The 18,215-nt window shown below is 40.1% G+C and overlaps 1 protein-coding gene across 2 annotated transcripts in view; it reads left to right on the plus strand.

The window, feature by feature from the left end:
* The window catches only part of LOC137284518 (receptor-type guanylate cyclase Gyc76C-like), a 150,984-nt gene that overhangs the window by 60,878 nt on the left and 71,891 nt on the right, over positions 1-18,215 (plus strand). For both annotated transcript variants that reach the window (XM_067816351.1, XM_067816352.1), the window contains exon 3: positions 4,901-5,204. In XM_067816351.1, coding sequence (XP_067672452.1) covers positions 4,901-5,204 — 304 coding nt within the window. The remainder of the gene's footprint in view (positions 1-4,900; positions 5,205-18,215) is intronic.

Here is an 18,215-nt window from a genome sequence, read left to right on the forward strand (position 1 = left end):
ACGGGATCGGGTGGTCAGACTAGCTGACTTGGTTGACACATGTCATCGGTTCCCCATTGCGCAGATCGATGCTCATGTTGTTGATCACTGGATTGTCTGGTTCAGACTCGATTATTTACAGACCGTCGCCATATAGCTGGAATATTGCTAAGTGCGACGTAAAACTAAACTCACTCACTCACTCACTAATACTGTCTATGGACACTCCATGTCAGAAAACAAGTATAGCATGTTGTTGTGGGCCACAGGTTAATCATTCTTCAAATAAAACCCATCAGCCAGAATCGACTGTCTGTAGTTCTGCGACACATTTTTGCGTTTCATAATTTTCTGCGCACAGTATGTAACGTTTTCCTTGGAGACTTTAACATGCTTGGCATGACATGCATTAACTCAATTCCTCAACGGGAGTAAACGTCTTAACTCCAAACTGTTGACATCACGTCTGGACATGTTGCTAATCAAAGAACCAAACAATGGCGACAATCAGAAACAGTATCCCACAGGAACCGATATCTTATGTGGCTCTTAATCCAACACTTGATATAAAATGTTCATCAAATGCTAACCGTCGATTGTCAAACACTAACGTTACCACCTTAGAAGCATGTTAATGCTTCAGCACGAATTTCATAATAACAAGTCAATGATAAACGACCTGGTCGTAAAATACAGTGTCACTTGAGCTAATCACAAACTGCAGAAACCTCTTCTCCTCCAGCTGGAGTGAAGTGCTTTCCTACAACTGCTAATAACAGCCATAGCTCCTAAACGGTGCCATATTCCACGCGACTGCTTTTACTAGTTCTTAAAGTAGTTGGTCGAGAAGCGTTAGAAAGAGAAAAACAAGTATTTGAGGAATAACTTGTTTGAATCCTGATCTGTCATATTCAGTGTTTGGGCTATAAATACCCCATAACGTTATTTCGTATCGATCTCTCTTGTACGGTTTTATCGGCAAGACCGGAAATGAAGGTAATTGGAGAGATGGCACGCCCACAAACATTGGGTTTACTTCAGCAGGCTTTGTTGGCGTTCTGTAATCACACAATTTTCGTCATGGCAACGAGCTCAGACTTTTCAGCATGCCGATATATTTATGTATGTGCAGTTAATGCGTCAGTGACTTCATTTCTTAATGTTTTGATTTGAACATTGTACTATGAGATATTGATGGATCGGTCTGGTGACACAAGATATATCAGAGTGACACAAGAACGCCCTCAAGCTGTGCGGTCGAAAGACGTGCTAAGTCTGCGACTCCAGGAGCCTTGGAGGTGGATGAGTAGCCTAGTGGTTAAAGCCTTCGTTCGTCACACCGAATGCCCGGGTTCGATTTCCCTCATAGGTACAAATTTCTGGTGTCCCCCACCATGATTTTGTAGGATAATTGCTAAACGTGGTGTGAAACCAAACTCGCCCACTCAGGAGCCTGTAGTTGGAGCGGCATTAAAACAATTGAAATTTAATGCTAATGTCAACGCAACTTCCTAGGAAAACTTCGTTGAAATATCTCATTAATTCTTATTATTCAAAATGGAGAAATAGCAGGATGACATAATTGAATCTTCATGTGAAAACCTTGCACAATAAGTACAAATAATGTATTTAAACGATGTTTTTACTGATTTTGTTTAAACAGTGAATCATATAATACTTTATTTTAACTGTTCCTTAAAACTAGGATGTACCAGACTGGAAATATGAAACAAGCTATTTAACGCTCAGTAAAGTCAAAGTTAAAACTTTTTTTAATTACCATAGCAACTGTCATGATTATAATAAACCTTATTTATGAAACGATAATAATTGATTCATTTCTGACACATAGTGTCTTCACAAAGACCTGTTTAGAAATATTGTTGACTTGTGTCCTTTTCTCTGTGATAAATTGCTTCTGTCTTAACTGCACACATACTGTTTGGTTGAAAACAGTACAACAGACCTGGTTGCCATGTTTATAGCCACCACTACCGTCAACTTTTGTTTACTGTGGGGGAGTTGATGTCGCCTAGTGGTTGAAACATCCAAGCAATGATATAAAATAACTCTCAAGAATCTGATTCCTTTTTGTAGTTCTGTCGCCAATGACCGACATAGAGTACGTTCATGTGGCAATAGTATCGTAAAGACTCCTGAATAAGCAAAGTTGTTTTTTTTGTTGTTGTTGTTTTTTTGTTTGTTTGTTTGTTTGGGTTTTTTGTTCGTTTTCTGTTGTTCAAGATAAACAAATTTCAGTATATAGGAACTACGTTTTTTCGTGGATACATATTTGTGTTCTTGGCTCAGTAAATAAATGTAAAACGTGTTGAATCAAAACTTCCGTCATATGGTCTTGTATATTGCTCCACAACGACTATAGTAAGTCTAAGTAAGGTATGGGAGTTACGACACCTTAACTATGGTGCGCTACTAGACGTTGATGGTTTTAATAACGCAGTCTATTCAGGCTTATTGTATGATAGATGAGGTTCTTGAAGATCGCGATCTTCAGTCGTTAACCTTGTCGTTCAGATACTGATCTTTTGGTACTTTGAAACATCCACTAATTGGAATGGCGGTGCCTGGGGGAATTAATACGCGGATCTGTGTCAGAGGAAAAGAAACTAATCAATCCAGGGCACTGGAAGAAATGTTCTAATTATGACTAAAATGAGGTCTCCGCGACATGAATGCTTTCGATGGAAGTCATTCTGTGACGATGGCACCTTTGATGAGAGAACGTGACGACACAGTTCATCGTGAGATGATATGTTGAATGTTGCAGTTGCTATAGCAGACTGTAGTAGCAGTAGATGGTATGTTTGTAGAGTTTTCTCCCTTTAGAGGTCAAGGATTGGTCTCGGATTCAAATTTCTAAATTTCCCCGCTTCGCTCTGTCACCACTGTCTTAGAAAGTCGAAGGTATGACGAAGGTATGAGTCTAGTTCATATAATGACACAATACTTATTTATACCACGTTTCTTCACCTGCGTAAGATGTACACATTGACAGCTTCTCTTTAAACGTTTTATTGAACTATTTCAAAAGGAATGGGGAATGTAGATTTGCTTTCCCGAGATGATGTTGAAGGACCTACAACTTACTTAACTAAAGACAATCAACCACAGATCCTGGACGATGCTGTATATTGGCCTATAAAATGACATCTAACACAATCAAGCTTCAACACTCTTGAGACTTGTACGTCTGAAAGCTGTCAGCGTGGACATCATGGCTTATCAGAATCGCCTGGCTATAGAAACGGACACAGCACTGTCCATCATCACAAACGCACACGACATATCAATCTCAGAACACAGGAAAGATTTTGCCAAAGTGATCTCTTTCTTATTGAAATTAAGCCGGCTTTGACAATTGTAGATCCCCAATCGTGGCATTAACACAGTTCCTCTGGAAGGAAGTGACATTTTGTCATCTGAATCCGGTTTGCCATCAAGGTGCGGTCTTCAATAAACCCGTGTGGCAGTGCCAAACTAATAATGGTTCATGTCCCGCTCAAAATTATCACCCATCCTTTAAGGAATATACATCCCTGGGCTTCAATCACAAGATGCTTGGTTCTACTGTTGACGGTCTTGGAAACGTCACTTTAGAGGTAGTCGTCAATGGTACAACGCCATCTCGCACGACTTTATAAGGCTTTGATCTCTTGCGACTCTGCTCAAAGTGACATTTTTCTATGCAACCGACTCTTTCATGTCACCAACAAGCAAATACAATTACTTGAAAACTTCATTTACAAAATTCAAAAACTCTAGACGTGTAAAATCTGACAGCTCTTGTCTGACTTCAATCCGATGAAAACTGTAAGAAAGAAGCGTTAATGACTTGGTTGAATAAAACAAAAAGAATATTCGTCTGATCTATATTTAATTGCATTAACAAAACCAAACTATTCTTTTCATCCTTTGGACGAAATGGCATCATTCGGATTTAAGTGTCAATAGGAACGTTTAGGAAGACAGAGACACCATGTTACTCTCCATCGGGACAATTTTGATGGCTAGTTCTCAGGCAGTAGAGCACCAACACAGGGATTTAGGGGCATGTATGTCCAAAATCACAAGGAACAGATGATACGTGTCCCTTAGCTACTGACGTCAACTGATCAGGGTAGAATTTCTCTACTTATCATCTACTGCGTTTTTGGTAGAATCACGTCTTTACACCAATACTTTATCATAAATAGTATGACAGATCGGTCTATAGGTACATCATTACCTTAATTACACCGAGAAAATGGTTCAATTACAACGTCTAGACTTCGACTAGAAATAGGTACTGGAGAGTGTGACATATTCTCCCTCACAGCATGCTGGCTCGCCTTGACATAAGTAAACTGCTCTTTAACATTGCGTTGAAGATATCAAATTGATTCTTATCCATTTGCCTTTGTATGAACTATGTTTTGCCACGCCGGATCTCATAATGCTTCTGCTACCTGGATATTCAGCGGCTAAAGAGGGAAGAGCTGTGTAATGGTGGCAGATGATGTATAGAAGAATAGGTCTGAAGTACGCTACAGCCTCGGCGGAATCGCCAAGTTCCCAAAGCGAACATTTTGACGCGATTGTTAACATCGGGCGCGAACGTAACTCGAAGACCACGCGAGGCTTCTTTACGTTGTATCAACACCATCGTGCGATCAAAGGGCTTAGGTCAAGAGGAGCTTTGATCTCGAACTGGAAACGTCAAAGCTTTATTATTTCATAGAATCATATCTCATCCAAAAAAGATCATTTTCGAATGAGTTCAATGAAACCATTTTACAGGTATTTGTGTATTGTTATTTAAACCTTTCCGATATTCAGAAACAATAGAAAATAACGATACCCCGATAAAGTTGGCGTCAGACCGAAAATGTTCATCGAACGATATTGCTTTTATCTTTTCCAGAAATGTTCCGATTACGAGGTATCCGAGAAGGCACTATACCCGACATTCGCCAGAACATTTCCTCCAGCGACTCAGGTGACGAAATCCATAATCTCCCTCCTGCTTCACTTCAACTGGCACCGCTACACGCTTGTCGTAGGATCGTCGCACCAGGATCAAACAATTGCCGAAAAACTGTCGGAGTTGTCGAAACTTTATAACATCACCATCAACAAGCGGATGAAGTATAAAGAACCCCACATCCCAGTCCTCACGGGAAACCCTTTCCCTGGCATCGTGGATGAAACCTTTGTCGGAACTAGAGGTAGGACTGCATCTCACAATGTTGTGTTGTTTTCTGGAGTTATGACCTTCGAGAAATTCTCATCTGATTCAATGTGTGAAAAATCCAGTCGGGCTAGTTAATCTCTGCTGTTACTGACCCGACTGGCAAATGAATTTCCTATAATTGTATTTCTATGAACTGAACAGACGGCTTCTATCGTGACGACGTCTTCAGAGCCGTTGTATGTTAATTTCGCCTATAGAATTAATATTTATTTACATTATTTGTGCTTATACCACGGACGAAACTGCCGTGGGTTTGCCCACAATCTTTACAACCTACTTCGGCACTGTTACTGAAGGTAGTCCTTCCGTGTGTATGTGGTATAAAAGATGAGTCCAGATATTTCTTCTTGCCATAAGTCCTTCATACATGTATCACACAAGACCTTTCAACGGCTCCTTAGGTGTACAGTGAAAACTAAATGTCGTCATAGGCGACGCATAACGGTAATAGCTGACGTTACAGTTAGTTATTGTGACGTAGGTTTGGAGAAGTTTGCAGCAGTTACTGGATATTGGTAATAGCTAAATAGTAATGTTTACAACATATCCTGTATCAACTACCTGATAAACAAATTAGTTATTGTGCACTTGGGAACATACACATACCGCAATGCACAAAAAAGGCGATCCAAATCGATCAGCTAATGGCAGCATCGTAACGGTTTCCTAACAACAACTGACAATCCTTTTAATTGCATCCTATGTCTGTTTACGTATTTGATGTGACCCAGTGCATGCCACCATGTCATGTATTAGTAGAAGTATATCCCCTGGTTTCGATTGTATCATTGTCTCTGGGTGCATCAACATTCATGATCATCATCTGCCAACAGTTACAAATAGCAGTGGAAGTGCAGGATATATGTAAACAAAATTTAAAAGCGATGCTTGACTCATTCCGATGGAAGTCCATTAGGATTGTTTGTTTTAAAAAGACACTCTCGATACTAATAACGTGTAGAAATTTCATTATGGTGTATTCTTGAATTAAAATATGTTTCAATGTAGAATTTTAAGATACAATATAGAATTCCAATGTACTGTCGAATTCAGTACTAGTATATTGTGTTGACTTTTAAGGTACAGTGTTGAAAGTTCTTGACTAAACTAAATTGACATATATATGAATGTTAATGCATATAATTATATTACCTTGGATTTTACATCTGAAAAGTATTCACGTAGTATCCTTAAGTTGCAACATGGTATCTTGAGCGACCAAGAAAGAAAACAAATATTTGATCCTGATCTGTTCCCCTATCGTGTATCTGTATTCACTAAAGAGAAAACCCAAAGTCACCTTTTTACTTTCAGGCGCATTTACTAGATACTTTAGCGGATCTCGTACACGACATAAGTTGTCCACTGGTCACGAGGGGGGCATGGGTTGAAGTACCTTCGATGTTTGTTTATGAACATAACCATTGAACATAAACAAACGCCGAGAGTACATCAACCATGGTCCCCGTGGGACCAGTGAACACCGTATATATCTTACCGAAAACCTCAATGTTAATTTTGAACTGTTGGAAGCAATCGGATCGTGCAATTCAGTCAGCCTGTGTAAAACGAATCAAATCTTGCATCGTACTGTTCGTGGACTGGAGGTATTGTCTTGGTAAATTCGCCTTCTTAATATTGTCAGGGACTACATTTGAACGTTTTGTCAAAATTTATTTATTGCGAGGCAAATATTCTCGTAACCATCGCTAGAATTTGCAGACGACACAAGAAAATAGTTTGTGTTATCTCCCTTCCATCGATTTGCATTCGGTAATCTCCGATGGCTTACAAATGAAAAAATGAAGTGTGACTTTGATACATCTGAAATGGCCCTTCTACCGACCAACTGAGCCCATTAGAATTGGTCATCAGCAATCCATGCTTGATGTAAGGTGGTCAGGTTCGCTGACTTGGTCGACACATGTCATCATATGATAGATCGATGCTCAGGTTGTTGATCACTGGAATGTGTGGTCGGCTTTAAACAACATACAACAAACAAATGAAATTGAACAATTGCTAAAGGGACATTATAGTTTCAAGAACACAGGTCGGCAAGTCCCACACCCAACTATAACATGGGACCATATTCTGTATAACCCCCAAGTTGTTGAAAGGTTTCTATTACAGTCTATCAATAAATTTGCATAGCGAAGTGAAACCATGTTTAAAATTTCCCTGTAGTCAGCAAAGCTGCTACGTTTTTGCCTCGATTTACAAACATGATCCTCGTAAGTGTCTTTAAGGTTTGCACAAACCACTCCAATCTACATTTTATTATGGATTAAAACGTAATAACGACAAGCGTTATGATCTTTAATATAATGACATCATATATCAAACGGCATTTTTGCAAGAGCACTTTCAATGAGAAAGGTTTTAATTTGATTCAAACATCTTTGATTTTCCTTAGTTCTATTTTTGTGAAAGGGCCTGTAGAAAATGCTGCCAAAGCCTCATCTGCATATATATTAGCTTTTTAAAAATAGGCAGTTTCCAGACATTCTTTGATTGCGTTGTCTTAGTAACGTTCCCAAAATATATGGGTCAAAGATCCATTGACAAGACAGGCATTATGTTTCAAGAACCACATTTATCTCAATCAGCTACGCCTTAGGAATGAATGAGAAATTAAAGGAACTGGTGTCATCGTTGTACAATTTGTTGGATACCTTAATAGTCACTTTGCATTGATCATTTACTTAGATTAAGATTGGAATCTCTTTGACTGTGAGAGGGAAGGCATGACATGACCCCGAAATAATGAAGTCATACCACTACATCATGAGTGTAGGGCGGTGGGGTAGCCTAGTGGTTAAAACGATCGACCGTCACGTTCGAAGACACACACACACCCACACACCCACGTCCTTACAGGGTGTGCATAGAAAATATACCATCCATCTAGTAGCTTTTCATGTGGAAACGTCCTTACAGAGCGTCCATAGAAAATATACAATCGATCTAATAGCCTTACATATGGACTCATCCTTACAGGGTGTGCATAGAAAATATACCATCCATCTATTAGCCTTGCGAGGTGTCCATGGAAAAGATACCACCCATCTAATAGCCTTACAGGGTGTCCATAGAAAATATACCATCCATCTCACAGCGGTACATGTGGAAACATCCTGACAAGGGTTTCCATAGAAAATGTACCATCCATCTAATATCCTTACATGTGGAAACGTCCTTACAGGGTGTCCATAGACCATATCGATCTAATAGCCTTACATGTGGACTCGTCCTTACAGGGGGTAAGTAGAAATAATACTATCCATTTAATAGCCTTACCTGTGGAAATGTCCTTACAGCATGTGCAGAGAAAATTCGCTTGATTCGATTGGCGTGTGCAACAAAGCCATATGGGTGTAATTACTAAATATATAATCAAGTAACTCCCAACCTCCGAGTTTTGAGACAGTCTACTGTTTCCGGCGTCTTAAAGACAGCGTAGTCATTGTCACAAGAAAACAGAGTCCAAATGTTTCCATTGATTTGGAAGGTTGTTGCCCTTCCTTTCAGGGACCATTGGGACTGCACAAAGAAATAACAAGACTATACTGTGTGTCCTTGAAAGAAATTAACGGAACCCAGCAGCTTTTGCTGATTGATGGGTCTACAGTAGTTCGTGATATTGTTTTGAAACGTTCGGGCGAAACAGAAACAGACTTCACTAAATCAGAAAAGAACCACACGTTCCTGATTTCGAAATTTAGAAGCGAGGGAATTGATTCTGTAAACTTAAGAAACAATTTCAGGCAAAGACATGTTTCCCTGAAATTCAAACAGGCAGCACTATTTTATTTTTCTACACAGGAACCAATTCATTTTATGTGAGCAGTTATAGGAACGTGAAACAGAATTAGCGTCTCATGATGTAATTTCGACTGCTTAGGTTTCAGTTATCATTCGGCTTCTGACACAAAGGTCATGTAATCACGTATGGCATCTTTTCTAATGACGATAATCAGCTTCGTCAGTTATTAAAATATGGCACAATATGTCGACTGCAGCGTAGGATCACCACTTTGACATCATTACGGATGCTGTGCAGGCGCATGCCTGAACGTGGGCCAGTAGAAGAGAGGGTGAACCGATGGAATAAAAGTCTTTCAGTATGGGTTTTCTCAGCAGACGATAGGAAAACAGAAGTGGAACTCAACCACACTGCCCTAACCTAAGCCTGCTATCCTCCAATGTCTGACAGTCAACCAAGTTGGTGAGCTTACGGAACTGGGTGGCCAGGTTCGCTGACATATAATCTTGAACAACTACAGTCTAAGTAAACTTAGTCTCAGTGTATTTCGTTACACTCCACCACCGAGTCTAACAAAACCTAGTAGAAGGTCGCGTCAGGAAACCTTTGAGCGACCCATGACGGTCCAAACAAACGCGAGACGCTTAAATAGATGTAACCAATCAGACAACGGCAACTATTTAGGGATCGGAGGGACTTTCAAAATATTTAGGTCACTGACACAGATCTCTCCACAAACAAAACGCTGCATATTACTCAATCATTTAACCTGCAGTATATACGCTTTGGGGTTTCTGTTGACATGGTTTTCCATTAGCTAATATTTCCGCAAGATGACATCCTTGAATATTGCCAAAAACACCATTTTCAGCAACTGTTTACTCACCGTTGTCATGGTTGTGCGTACGCCGTGTGCATCACCCGTAAGCGAGCTTGCGCTAAATAGCATTCGGAATCGTTATTATAGGAACCTTTTCGGGATAAAAAGTTCAAGAGGTATGTGCGAATGTCCACTTTCGCGATTTGGTAAGCTGTGTTCTGATTGGTCAGTCTCAAAGGTTACCTGACGCGACCTCCCATAAGGTTTTCTTAGACTCAGTGGTGGAGTGTAACGAAAAGTACTGAGCATAAGTTTACTTAGACTGGAACAACTAGAACCGTTAAGGTAAGGATTATAGTTGGTCTTCAGTAACCCATGCTACTCGCTCGCTGACTTGGTTGACACGTATTAATTGTCCCAATTACGGCAGCCACACGATAAGGGGATGTGGAGTAGCCTAGTAGTCCGTGTGAAGCCCATTTCTGATATCCCCAGCCGCGTGCTTAACCCGGCGTAAAACCTTACTCACTCAATCGTCGGACGCGGATTGTTTGTTCAAACCATAGGCCTTTATCAGGTTTGAATCCTGAGATTCGAGCTTTATTCCAACGATGCTCATGCTGTTGATCACCCGATTGTCGATATTTAGAAACCACCGCTAAGATAGCTGAAATATTGGAATGCGGCGTTAACCAGAAGCAGCTATGCTCATCAGGTACTTCAAAAGACCAGTCCTGTTGGACACACAAGGCAAACCCAGAAACACCACATGAATGCCTTTACGATCCAGAATTGCCAGAGCCAATTCATCCTGGAAATTCGACACTCGACGTCACTCAGTTTATGCAATAGGTCGAAGTGTCGATTAAATACTTTTTGTTTATTGTCAGCAAGGCGCGGTTAGGGTTAAAAGGGTGGAGAAGGCTGTCATTAACATCCCCGATTTTACATGAGATTCATTTAATTAATCATACGACTGTGATTTGAGTGTCTGTTATTTCTCTGCCTCTCCTTTGGCATTTAAAATCAACGCATTTACATTGAAATCACATTCCAAACAGGGAATTGGAATCAGAATTGGATTAGATTCCTATTTTATGTTGCTTGTAATTATTAATCGAACGTAAACCTGAAACAAAAATATTTCGTTTTTTAATATATCTTTTTAAAAAAATCTCCGTTGGAGCAAAGTCTGATATTAGAACGTGAGGGAACCTTCATTCATGTGTGTTTCTCAAGTAGTCGCCAGAAACATATAACGAGATACAGAGAAGCACAGGATACAGATAAAGCTGGGTCACCTTACCATTTAACATTTATGAAACGTGTTTCTCAAGTAGTCGCCAGAAACATGTAACGAGATACAGAGAAGCACAGGATACAGGTGAAGCTGTGGTCAATTTGCCAAGTAGCATTTACGAAACGTGGCACAAGACACTGTGTTTCATGTAGTTCAGAACGAGTGTCCTTTTGAAACAAGGGCAAAGAGCTTTCCGTCAGAGATGAATTTATTTCCAGTAGCGAGATAGTCATATTGGTGTTCATTGTTTTATACATACTGCTAACAAAATCGGTCAATTCTGTTCTTCCATATGTCTCTAGTCAACCTAAGCCTACATGTATCTCTAGTTGATCATTCAACCTAATCCTACATATATCTGTAGTTGGTCAGTCAACCCATTCTTTCATATTATTTCAATTGTTCTGTGAAACAGTTCTTTGAAATTACAGCAGTTGATCAGTGAAACCGTTCTTCATATTACGAATTTGATCAATGAAACCATTCTTCATATTACTATACCTAATCTGTCATGATATGGCAGTTTTCCTGTAATTATTTTGAAAAAAAACCTAGATGGTGCACAATCAGTTTTAAAGTAGCAAAGTATGTAGATTGTTTGATTAAAAGCAGCTGCATTCGACAATAGCAAGGCATGGTATTTTCGTGTGTTCTGTTATGGAAATCACGATGAGATAATGGTACTATCAGTGGTTCCTGTATGTCTAATTAAATTATCATTTCTGGAATCGATTAAACAGGTGTTACTATAATTATTTATCAAGGATAAGACAATTGCGACAGGCGGCCTCCATGCGCCTTACATTGATTAAAAGCTATCGAACCATTCAAGACGTTTAGCGCACATAAAACTGTTTCAATGTGTTGTCGCACACTATTTATGTGTGTGCATAAAACGATGTGATGCAAAAACTTCAAAATATGACCATGTATGTCGCGCATGTGTGGATTTATCATATTTGTAATTGTGAACACAAATTCCATTTTCTTTACAAGAAAACCTCATTGCCAACGCGAGCCATTTCTGTGTTGAAATGGACCATTTTTTTATCCGAGGAGAATTTACTCAATTTGAGTCACAGATGAAAGGCTGAATAATATACATTCAGGTTATGAGAGTTTAGAACATAGAGTTCGAAAATCCGATTAGACCTGATCTTCAGCAACCCATGCTTGTCATAACACGTGGCTAAAAGGGTCGGGAGGTCAGATGTCCCAATGGCGTAGATCGATGTGCATATTGTTGATCACTGCATTGTCTAGGTCAGGCTATATTAGTTACAGATCGTCACCATATAACCGAAATATTGCTGAATGCGGCGTAAAACTAAACTCGCTCACTCATAGGAAAATACAGTTAAGCGTCTCATTTGGGAAATGTTGTACAGGGACAGCTGTCTTGAACCTCGGTCATGAATGCTGTCTCAGCGACTTGACAACCGTAAGTCTATGACAAAGTAGAGGAATTATGATCAACTTTGCGCCTGGATCGCTTTCTGTACAGTCATCTTATTACTTCCTGGTCAGTTATGTTTTGTCCTTGCCGCTCATAAATCATCATCATTTTTCTCGAATAACACATGATTTATGTGAAGAAATTGTTTGAAAACCCGCACAAATAAAATCATTAGACATTGTATCGAGTTGGTTTACCATTTGGGACAATATCAATTGTTAGCAATGAATATAACTATTTAAACTCCCATTGAATTTGACCACGCATGTCAACCATTTTCCAGCAGATGCTGATTTCAAGATGTTTGTTACTGAAAAGGCTGAACTAGATCCCACGTGATTTCGGGTAACTCGAAACTTAGTGACGTCATTGTTCTTTTTAATCCGATATATACAGTCGGTCCTGTTCCTGGTAAATGCACTCGGAGTGGGTACCAAGATTTGGTGATGTCGACTTAGTCTGTCTCACGGTCCTTGAACCACAGATTGCCTACTGCCAAACCATCCCTGCAATGCTAAAGCCCTAAATGAAGCAAGTCTAGATTGCCCCGGGTTCAGGATCTCTGTTCTCCCTGGGGCTCCTTTTCAATTGTATATTACTATAAAAATTATAAAAACGTACATATTCAGAGACTAGGCATTAGTCTAATGTCTGCTTTGTAAGCTATATGGGACCCCCACCGTCACCGCTTTTCAGTTATGTAACCGCGGTCTGTAAAAAATACAGTCTGGACCAAACAACAGGCTGATCAGCATGATGATATTGTTGGACTTTACGTACAACCGCTAACATACATTTCTAACCGAGTCTGTCTCTTTACAGACTTACACATTTTCACTCGTATTTGCGAAAAAATAAAGGTCTCATATTTCAGGATCACTACTATCTCCATTGATTTCATAAACGCCACAACGTTATCAGTGTTTGTACAAAATGTTTTCAAGGACCTTGAAAGGTCATTACAATTAGCAAATTGAAATTGTCAGAAATATTTGTGTAAAAACAGCAAAATCGATGTAATCGATAAACAGTCGATGTATTTCATTTGTAGACGACATGTCACATTAGGATGTTCGTGTCTGGTGTTGACATTTGCTTCCGTTGAGGGATATATTACTCTGCAGTCGCTCGACTGGATGCTTTGATGGTTGAAGCGACATGCTGTGGTATATCATTGTGTCACGGGTCACTGATTACCATTTCCGGTCAAAGTCTGACCCACGCCCTATAGGAAGGCGACGGTCGCCGTCAATAGGCGCCGATTCGGTGATATTTTTAAATACCTAATGATAAACCGAAATCCGAATTGTTCTTTCTTGAAACTCTGCCACCTGTGCTTTTGGAAGAATGGTAATGAGTTTTTTATTCTTTCTGAAGACCGTATTTAGACGCTGCTGTGCGATCTCCTGGGTGCATTTGTCATAAGGTGAAACACAGTAATACGCATATTATGGTATTGTTGGATCAAGGGTTATGGGGTGATGTTGCCCGTCAGAAATGTTCTATGGTAGGGTGTCATACTTTTGTTGGCTGTTTATCTACTCTCTGGCACACAAACATGGTGTCCTCTATTCTGTGACACTCACAACCACGATGTCCTCAATTCTGACACATTCAAATGCGGTGTCCTCTATCCTGTGACACACTCAAATGCATTGTTCTGTAATCTGTGACACACGCAACCATGGTGTCCTCTATTCTGTGACATACACAACCATGGTGTCCTCTATTTGAACGGCGAGTGGAACGTCAATATTCATCCCATAAAAGTTTCTAATTACAGACACCCACTCACCTTCTCCAATTATCTGATCTGGACCAGTTATTATCAGCACATGCATGCGATTCGTTAATTTCGAAACCATAATGGCTAAAATCTGTAATTCATAAGGAGGGACATAGTTCTTACAATACTTGCATGAGTATTATCGACTAGATTAATAGCTCCACAAATGATGTGTTCCTGACGACTAATTGCCCGGAAAAATGAGTCCTTCTGTTGAAACTTCTTAATGGTCATCGGAGGAAGTAGTTTCCACCGAACTTTCTGCTGGTGAGAGCATGTGAACATTGAAGTGTGTATTGACTCCAAAGTTGAGATGACATTTGGCTGTATTCAAGGATGGTGTGGGAAACGCGAGTGAAAATATAAATAGGCAATTAGCATTATGTTATTGTTGGATGACATACTTCTTACCTGGACAGGATTCGTTGTACACGTTCAAAAGTTTTGAAATTGAACAACAATTTTTGTTTAGTCCTTCAAATAACAGGTGTGAATCCTTTTGATACTTCTCAAATATTGCTACCTAAAATTGACTATGTCGCTTGTTGATATGCTTTCACATTTTGTTTCAGACCTCACTTCATGCAAATCCACAGCACCTACACATTGACTTCACCTTAACACTCACTTCACCCACAGAATGACTTGACCAACAAGGCGACGTCAGCTAACTTCACCCACACTCTCACCCCACCTTCACACTCACTTCACCTTCACTCACTTCACCCACACCCACACTTCACCTTCACTCACTTCACCCACACCACGCTTCACCTTCACACTCACTTCACCCACATGATACTTCATGATATAACCTGTGTTTTTGTAAAATTCATATCTGAAAAATGATCGAAGATAAAACGTGAATGAATCGAATTCGGACAAATATGTTTCTTTTTCAAAAAGAGTAATACATCCGGCTCAGGAAACGACTTGACAGCCCGCAACATTAACTACAACTTTGTAACGTCACGGGTTGTTGACGTGAACACGTCACACGCAATGCCATCCTAGCAATATAACGCCCGTCCAATGCTTGTTACCATGAAACGTCTGTACCTCCTGATTTCCATCTTACAACTCGGATACATCAAAGCAACCTTGCCGCTTCATCGAATAAAATTAACGCTATGCGTGCGAACCTGTCATAAATCGAAAACTGTGAAACAGCACCTCGTGAAATATAAAACGAGTCATCTTGGATGTGACGTCAAATGGCATAAATTCCAATTCGGGCTTAGATGTTAATCTGATATGAGAGAGCAAGGCATTAAATTCCTGTCACAAACTCGCGTTGATTTTTTTTTCAGTGATTACTTAATGTAAAACGCGATCTCTCCACCTGTTGGCTGAAAGAACATGCTCGCCGAGATACCACGTGGTGCTTTGTAGCCGAACCGGCGCTGAGAGATGAATCCGCACAACTAATACGCTCTTGGAACAATGGCGAATAATCTGCCTACTTCCATTGCTAAGCGATCGCTTTGATTACGGTGTTTAACCGCTTGTAGTTAAAGCTGTAATTGTTTGCTAAAGTAGTCCGTCAATATCAGAGGAGTTTTTCAGGCGCAAAGGAAATACTGATCGCATTAACAGTCGGATCCTTTCAAGAACGTCTTTGATTAGTTCATTTCCGTGATTGAATTCCGATCGACTACATCTTGTCCAGCAATTTCCAAACTCGGGAATGAAAAACGAAGTCTGCTTAAAATGCCGACATTTTATCTGCCGTACCAAGATCCTCCGATGGTGAATTCGAATTCCATATACGACCATTTGGTAATTCTTCGTTTCTCAGCATTTAACGTCATTTTCAGACTTTGGTACTATTAATTCGAATTCATATACGATCATTTGGTAATTCTAAGCGTCACTTTCGGCCTGTAGCTTCGATTAGTCCATGGCATTACCGGTGTTCGCAGTAAACAACACAGTAACATGTGAGGGTTCGAAAATAATACGTCATCATTCTACACTGGCCTTGACTGGCCTTGACCTTTGAGCGCTACACCCAATGAGTGAACATTTCGTTCACGTTGTGATGTCTGAGGTGACAAAACACCGTAATACAGACATTTACCACGTTTTGCTGTGTTGCTGTATCAAGCTATTGGCAATGCGATGCATTTTTTATAGTCTAGTAAGATCATTTCACAAAACATCAGCAGACACATCTCTGCAGGAACCTATGACTTTAAAAAAACTCTTCAAGACATTGATGACAATCGCATTTGGAACCAGAATTGTATTCGTCTTTGACACTGGGCAACAGTGTTATAACGAAACAAAGGGAATGGTCTTTATTTCACACCACAGCATAGATGGTATCTTTATAGTGTTTGTTTGTAGTGTGTAAGGGGAGCATATACCAACATGAACACCTGCGTTCACAATGTTTGTACACATGTAAATCTAAGATCTAAGGATTGGAAAACATCTTGACGTGTGTCAACAAAGTCAGCGAGCCTGACCACCCGATCCCGTTGGTCGCTTATTACGACAAGCATGGTTTACTGAAGACCATTTTTCCCTGATCTTTACGGTATTCAAGGTTGTAATGAATGGTGAGCTCATGGTAATTCTGTGTATGGTGATTCTATCCTTTAAACGGGCAAGTCTAGAGAAGCGGACAGTAATGACGCTAGTCTGGTAGCGGGATATTTAGATTTTTTAGAAACTATCATTTAAACTATTAACAACCATAGACAACCTGAGAAGTAAAGATGTCATCCTATCCCACATTGGCAACCAAACAAAAAACATAATTGCACAATCATTGTTTGTTCGCAACCAGTTCAAAAACTACACCAAATTTAATTCCATCTGCATTGTTCTTGTATCCCAGTAATACATCCATGCTGATAAATGCAGTATCACAACGCTATCCTCCCAATCATATGTCAAAACCAATTCACTTCCGTCAACGCTAAGGTATCTCTGCCCAAGATGCCTAGGGCAAAGTTGAAATAGGAAATATTACAACAGCATACCGATTCCATAACGATTTGCCCCGGATTCCGTGCCACAAAGAAGTGTGGTTAAGGATCGGGAAATGTTTTCAATTCGGAAAGATAGAAATGATTTTCATCTTCCGCCGTGTCCCCTGGCCATCAAGGCACGTCGCATAACCCAAGGAGACAGTTTTCGATCGAGGCGACACCAGATCAGGTCTCTCGATCCACGTGGCAGCTTGTCTCTCTAACGACCTGAAATTAAGCTCAGGGTTAGGCTATATAATCCGTCTGCGATTTGTGCCAGATTCTAGAGAACGTGCTACCACAGAAGCCCGAGAACGAGAGCGCGTAGTGTAAGATCCTTGAGGCATTCCGAAAATACCGCTGTCAATTTTGAGAAAGTAGGTGGCAATCATAGCTTCAATGGAGAACCCTTCACTCCACGGAGACACCAACTGTCCTAGATCATTGCAACCATATTTTATTTGGGGAATTTACTCCAACACCTACCATAGAGTCTTCCTTCTTAAAGTACATTGCAGTTTAATCGGCTAGACTCTACATTAATTTCTTAGATCCCCGAACTCGGACCAAAAACTCATGTCGACACAGTTGGACCTCATATATCATCTCAGGTTGAAGTACTATTTTCTTGTTAACGTTTACATAAGGAAATCAAGTGTGGGTGGTAACAAAATTTTGTTTATAATTTATTTTAAAGGAGATGTTTGCATGTTGATGGGTAGACTGGAACGAGGGTTTCTGGTTTGTTAGGTTGAACGTTTTCTGATTAGCTGCGTTTAAGACTGTTCACTGTTCGCGGCGACATTCACATGTTGACCTTGGCTAAGACTGGGACGGGTAACCAGGACAACCGGGACGTAATTAGTTGCCCCGGGTACC

This window comes from Haliotis asinina, chromosome 5, assembly GCF_037392515.1.
Source record: "Haliotis asinina isolate JCU_RB_2024 chromosome 5, JCU_Hal_asi_v2, whole genome shotgun sequence".
Taxonomy (NCBI): domain Eukaryota; kingdom Metazoa; phylum Mollusca; class Gastropoda; order Lepetellida; family Haliotidae; genus Haliotis; species Haliotis asinina.